Here is a 7,167-nt window from a genome sequence, read left to right as displayed (position 1 = left end):
GTCAAAGTCAGCTTTAATGTCAAAGACCATATATACAATCATACACAGGAATTTGAAATTGCAATGCTCACATGGCCCTTAAAGTATACTAAAACAATATAAAGATAAAAAGATAGAATAAAATGGAAGTCTTATGTACAACACAATACTATACAACTGTATAAACAGCAGTTTCCAACACAATCATAGTGTTGTGAGCAAGTTCATGTGCAAATGGGGATGGGGCAGTTTTGTATGTTTGGGGGGCGGGGGTTCGGAGGGAGGAGGTGAATGCAGGTCTGGAGTTTGTGTGTGTGAGAGCAGAAAGTGAATTCAGCATCCTGACAGCCTGATGGATGAAGCTGTCTGTCAGTCTGCTGGTTCTAGCTTGGAGGCTCTTCAATCTCCTTTCTGATGGCAGCAAACTGAAGAAGCTGTTGGACAGATGAGTGGAGTCACCTGTAATCCAGAGAACTTTCCAGATGAGCCAGGTGCAGTAGATCTCCTGCAGGGAGGGAAGAGAAGTACCCACAATCCTCTCCACTGCTCTCACTACCATTGTAATTTTTTCCAGCAGGACCCAGTGCAGGAGTCATAGCACACAGTGATCCATGTGGTGAGGATATCGCTCTCTCTTTTTTGACCAGGAGAGATCTTCTGGGATGTGCACACCCAGGAACTTACCCTCTCCACAGCAGCACCATTGATGGTTAGTGGAGTGTGCAGGGAGTGAGTTCTCCTGAAGTCTATGATGATCTCCTTGGTCTTCTCCACGTTCAGGTACTGGTTGTTGTTGCTGCACCACTCGGCCAGATGAACTTCACCCCTGCAGTAGGTCTCATCGTTGTTGCTGATGTGACCTACCACAGTTGTGTCGTCTGCAAACTTGCCTAAACCTACCCCCTAACCATAACCGTAAGAACCATAACCTTGGATGAGAGAAAAATAAGTTAATTTGGGTTTGGTGTTGTGCGCATGCGCAAAAAAAAAAAAAACGTTGGCCGCAGAGGGTGAAACTGGGGAACCCATGGCAGACCCATGTTTCTGCCTGTAGTACTGACCCACAATGGAACAATAATACTGACCCTTGGGTGTGAAACTGTCATGGCTCAGAGGCCCATGGAGTGGAATGGACTCAAGCGCAGAACCAAGAGATCAGAGGCTTGAAGTGATTTGCAAAAACAAAACTTTTATTTACAAGAATTCCTAACTTAGATTCTCGAGGCAAAGGAGGGCTCCACCCAGAGGAGGAGAGCCGATGCTGTGGAAAGTTACTCAGACTCACCCAGACCATGACAGAAAAAGGTAGAATTAACACACAGTTCCAAAAGCAAACACAACTGATCAGTGCTGAGGCTGGTTCTGTTGCTGAATTTGGGGTCATCCTCTAATCTCTTGCAAACTACCTTCAGTGACTGGAATGCAAGTGAAGGGAGATGTAACATCTCTCTTCACTGACTGTACATGTACTAAGATTGGGGAAATCTGCAGTCAGCTGAGACTGAAAAAGTCACTTGGATGACAAAACATTCTCCCACTGAAAACACAACATCCAGATGAACAGAATCAAGAATCAATTTGGGATTTACAAAAGGTAATCCTGGATGATTGAACATGCATCAAGACATTATTTTATTAATATCTCTAAAATGATTGCAGCACAAACGAAAATTTTTGCAGCACAAACGTAGCACAAAAGTTTGACACCACTTTTGCTTGATTTGGGTAATGTGGGGGGCTGGTTGACCTTTTGACCTTTACATTTTCATTAATACTTTAAAACAGAAGCAGCACAAACAACAATTTTAGTAGCACAAACGTAGCACAGTTGATTGACACCAATTTTGTTTGATTTCCTTAATGTGGGGACTGGTTGACCTCTGATGACCTCTAGAAATTCTTATTAATATCTTTAAAATAATAGCGGCACAAACTAAAATTTTTGCAGCACAAATGTTTGATACCACTTGTTGGATTTGAAGAAGGTTGGGGGTCCAACTTCACTCACATCTTAAATTTCTGTAAGCAGGTGTAGTTGAAACAGCAGTATTTTGTACATATATATTTCAAAGTCTTTTGATTTTTCATACGTCATAACTCTTCATAATTCATATATATTCAACTTTAAATATTATGCACAAATGTGTATCCTAATAATACCAAGTCATGGCTTCTCTTTGCCTTTTGGGTTTATCGCGGTTCTCCAGCTTCCTCTCTTTCGTCTAAAAATCGTTTAATCAGCTTGTGCCACTTGTCTTTTCAAACAGGCTAAATGAACAGAAAGACAGAAACTTCTCATGTACACATTAAATGTTGTGACCAAGAGGAAGAAGTTGTTTACATTAAAAAATCAACAACTTTATTTTGGTTCATATTTGGTGTACATACATAGAAAAATCATTATACACACATAAAACAGAATTCTGTGATTAAAGCCATTCTCAGATCATATGTTTCATTATATAGAAGGAAGCTAAAACTGGTGTTATTGTAACTACAGGAAGATCTGTTATAGTGGCTGTCAGTGAATAAAGCATTAACGCAAAACAAAATGTATAATGTGCATTTATATACAAATCAGCACTGTGGTACATGGGTCCAATGTCAGACTGTTTGGTCACCAGTTTGGCATTCATGATCCTCGCAGGACTAATGCACAGACTGATCCCGACTTTTCTCTGGCAGAAATGATTTGTTGCAACTTTGGTAATGCTGTGACCTCATCAAAGACCATCGACAGCTCAAATGAAAACATTTCCCTGCAGTGTTATTTATGATTAAATATCTAAATGTACTAAGTTCTTAGAGTAAAGTATTACTTTTCCTCCTGCGATCATGCCGGAGATTAAAGTCGACTGAGAGAATGTGCACAAAGGGAAAAATAAAGACAATATTATGAGATTGAACTTATATTTCTGCTGCTCCTCATAAACAAATAGATTATAAATGTGAACACTGTCAGAATGGACGTGTTCTTATTTATAGGAAAATGAAGGTGTTTAATTTCTAATGAATTAAAATGAGGACGACATCCCAGAGCGACACTACAAGCTGAGAAACATCAGCTTGTTGGTGTTTCTAGCACAGCTGTAAACAACTCTAATGGTCTAAATAAAAGAAAGCAACTCTAACTACTCACCTTAGTTCGTTATGTGTGTGCATATATAGAACAACAACTCATTTAAATACTGCTCACTCACTGCCTTTAAAGCTAAGAAGCTATACAGAAAATGAATGAAGTATTTGCTATGATCTAATTACATTCATTGTTATAATAGGCTTATGGAATCTTTTGATATGAAATCAGATGAGAGCAGAGAGCAGAAGCGTTAAACACATGAAGCTGTGAGTTAATATTCTGTTGGAGCTGCTCTGTGGTGTAGTGATTGCTTGTGCAATTACTGCTGTCTTGGTCGCTGTTGTTGTTGTGGCTGAGCTTGTAGTTGATTTGGTGGTTGTAGTTGTGGACTTTGTAGTTTGGGGTGTTGTGGCTCTTGTGGTTGACCTTGTTGATTTAATGGTTGTAGGTTCTGGCTTTCTGGTTGTGGTAGTAAAATCTAGGAAAAGACAAACAGGTAATTTGAGCAAATAAACATGTATAAATCACGTGTTTTGGTCGGTCTGTTAATATTTTCAGTCTGTATTCTAAGATAAGCTAAGCTGCTCCCAGCAAAAGGTTTAAGATTATGCACAGATATGGAAGCAATACCAAACAAAGAAAAAACTGTGTCGGTTTGGTGTGAATATAAAACTGAGGTTTGATTCTTTTAATTTTCCCACAGTGACTTACAGAGTTTTTCTGATGTCACCACTGGAGGGGGCTGTGGTCCAGCTGGTCCCAGCTCCAGCTTGGCTTCACACCAGTACTGAGCTTCTTCTCTTCTGGGAGTGATGTTCAGAGTGAAGGTCTTATTCACTGGTTTCTTATGTTCACTGTCGGACTGTAGGTGACCCAGTGCTGTGTTTCCTCTGTAGAAGGTCATAGTGAGGCTTTGAACAGGAGCTACGTTCTGTACGCTACACTGCAGGGTGTACTGCTGATTCTCAAACATCATCTCAGTGTGGTTTACAAAGCTGATGGAGACACTTTCTGGAGGCTCTGAGAAGACAAGGAAAGAAAGAGTAGCACAGGTAGATATTAGTCAGTAACTGCTGAGAGCATGAATCCATCTAACCGTGTATTAACACAAAGAAATCAAATTCTGATAATAAATGATGCAAAATGATGCAAAATTCAGTCTCCTGTTATAAAGTAAGCATACTTACGATAAAGAGTTGGATTCAGAACGGTAGTACACTGATCACCAGCATCATTGGTATAATAGCACTGTAGAGATATGCCCCATTCAGTCAGTCTGTCAACTGTCCAGAACATCGTGGTTCCATTTTGTGAAACTTTTCCCACAGCGTGCTCTAAACCTGAAGCATCTCCACTGCAGTCCTTCTGACATGCAACACATGTAACATTGGCTGGGTCACCGTACTTCACTACCAGCGCAGATGGAGTGAACACAGGATTTTCTGTGCAGCTAGAACCTGTAAGAAACACTGTACATGTTTGAGAAAATCAATAAAACAGTAGTTACAACAATACTTAATTCTCACAGTATTTGGATACTGTCGGGTGATTTGGCAGTAAAAGTTTAAACAAATCCACAAATAAAATGAACATTTGTTTTTTATGGATGTCTGTCACATTTGGACTAGATCCCACAAAGCTTTATATTCTTTAAATACAAAATATCCACAAATAATAATCCTTCACCACACAACTGTACACGATGGTCTTGTTATATATGTGTGTTTGTTTTTCGCTTGAGTTATTAAAAATTTTAAGATTGACTGATCAAATTCAATGATCACATTACAAACTGATCAAGCACTAATCTAAGAGCCACAGTTAGAGTAATTAATCTATCACTTTACAACATCTAAAATAAAAAGTGAGAACCATTAAATTAATGGGGTATTACAGTATGCTTCCACCTGTAACGATGGCTCTAAGTTTCTAAGACATTCAGCAGCGTGAGCTGTAAATTAGTTGTACCATGCACATCGTGAACACAGCCTCTTGGAAAACCCTTCACTTACCTTGACTGGACACTTGGTGGGTACGCAGAAAAGTAACTGAGGAGGCGACCAGAAAAATAAAATAGGAAAACATTATTCCCAGCTAGATTTTTAGAAATCAAATGTTGTCGAGAAGATGATCAAACATTTAGTCCGAAGGCGTTCGCAGAGGGGAATGTGCTCTACGAGCTCCTCATTTTGGTTTTCTATTGTAAGAGAACAATGTTGGCAGTGTAGCCTGTTTTCACAGCACACATCCGCTGGTTTTTTCCTTTCCTGTTTTACAGCCATCAAGTTATCAACGTTGGCAAATTGTGAAAACGAAAGTGTAGCATTGTCACCATTATACATACCGTACTGCAATCTTTTTATATACTGACTTTAAAGTAGTAATATCCTCATAATAATTAAAAAATCAATCAGTATGACTAAGGAGCTTGGAAAGAAAAGCGTCTGGACTTCTTTAAGTTGCTTGAAGACGTTTCACCTCTGATCCGAGAAGCTTCTTCAGGTCTAGGGTCAAATGTTGGAGAGACCCAGATTTAACCCCTGTGGGAGTGTCCCCCCGAGAGGGACAATGGACCCCCTAATGATCCTCTACCTAATCACATGAGCCAAGGTGTGAAAATGGGTGTGGGTCACAACCAGCCAGGGTTTCGGGTGAGCTCTTTGTGAAACCTAGCCCCACCCTATCATGTGATTTCCTGAGGTCAGATGGCCCAGGGTGTGAGTGGGCGTTAAGGCGTCTGGGAAGGGATCTCAAAACTGGATCATAGATGGCAGACAGTGTCGTAAACCACCGCCTCTGTTCAAAGATGGTCGCTTACAGTGGACATAAATGGCTTCTTTTACCCCTCTTTCAAACCATCTGTCCTCTCTGTCCAAAAGGTGAACATTGGCATCCTCGAAAGAGTGACCTTTGACCTTTAGATGCAGATGGACTGCCGAGTCTTGTCCCGTGGAGGTGGCTCTTCTATGTTAGTACATACTGATTCTATGTCAATCAGTATGACCTTAACACACCATGCACTGTTTTTTTTTTATCAGTCTTGAGGTTTAAACATTTAGTGGATGCTTCCAAACGTTTGCTTTATATCCAGTTTATACTTATTGTGCAGTTACTGTTTTGTATTTTTTGCTTGTTGCTTTTAATGCCATTACAGTATACCATGCATTAGCTTATAGAGTACTCTGTATATGCATCGTAACTTTTCTAAACTGTAATATGGGAGAAACATCAGTTGTGCAATTGAGAGCTTTAGTCGTGAGCCAGCATTAGACAGTGGCTCTGATTAAAGTGAAGATTATCCATTTTAACATGTTCTGAGTGTCCCATTTCAGTCCTGTATTGTAGGCTATGGAGAACTCAAGGAATTCACACACACCTGCACAGTGCACTCAAACATATTCATCTGTACATAATATCTGTAGGCTGATCGGAGGTCCACACTTACAGTCAACAATGTTGAAGGTTTGGTACTTTGGCTGAAGGAAAAGAGGAAGTTTTGTGCTCATAAGTCACATTGAAATGAATGTGACTGTGGTACATTCCTTTCCTCTTTGTTTCCCCGGTGATCGTTATCACGGTTTCCTGAGACTCCCCCCATTCTGTATCAGTCTTGTATTTATTCACCCAATAACAACGGTATTATTCCTGCACTTTCTGTTGTAACCCCAGTTCTCTATATGACTGTACCTATCTCAAGTGTATCAACAGATGACGGCAGAACATCATAACTAGACTTAAACTGTGAGTCTTTAGGCTGTCTGTGAGGCTGTCAGGAAGCTAAACTCCCTCCCGATTCTGCCCCCCTCTCCCCTCTTCTCCACCACGGTCTCACTGAACTCTGTCACACACACACACACTCACTCTCTGACGCACTCACTGGCCTGCTCCAGTCACTTTGTGGAGCATTGGACTGCTTAAGCATTGGACCTCATAAGACTTTGTTGTTACACTATCTCTTACCGTACACTACTAAATCTCCATTTGCACTATTTGCCTATTTTGCACCACTATGCCTTCTTACTTGAATATTGTATATTGTATATTGCATAGCTTTTTTTTGTTATACGTAAAATTGTATTGTATTTATTTAAATTTTTACTTTTTAATTA

At 40.1% G+C, this 7,167-nt stretch overlaps 1 protein-coding gene across 1 annotated transcript; it reads right to left on the bottom strand.

The window, feature by feature from the left end:
- Nucleotides 1-1,148: 1,148 nt before the first annotated feature.
- Nucleotides 1,149-5,590, bottom strand: LOC113024509 (uncharacterized). Its single transcript, XM_080303153.1, has 5 exons — nt 5,537-5,590; nt 5,071-5,106; nt 4,246-4,527; nt 3,770-4,078; nt 1,149-3,536 (listed from the first exon to the last, which is right to left on the bottom strand). Exons 3-5 carry the CDS (start codon nt 4,352-4,354, stop codon nt 3,283-3,285), a joined length of 672 nt encoding a protein of 223 aa, XP_080159279.1. The 5' UTR covers nt 4,355-4,527; nt 5,071-5,106; nt 5,537-5,590; the 3' UTR covers nt 1,149-3,282.
- Nucleotides 5,591-7,167: the final 1,577 nt, after the last annotated feature.

Source organism: Astatotilapia calliptera, chromosome 6 (genome assembly GCF_964374335.1).
Source record: "Astatotilapia calliptera chromosome 6, fAstCal68.1, whole genome shotgun sequence".
Lineage (NCBI taxonomy): Eukaryota > Metazoa > Chordata > Actinopteri > Cichliformes > Cichlidae > Astatotilapia > Astatotilapia calliptera.
The sequence above is the reverse complement of the archived record's forward strand: the minus strand, read 5'-3'. Positions and strand labels throughout refer to the sequence as shown.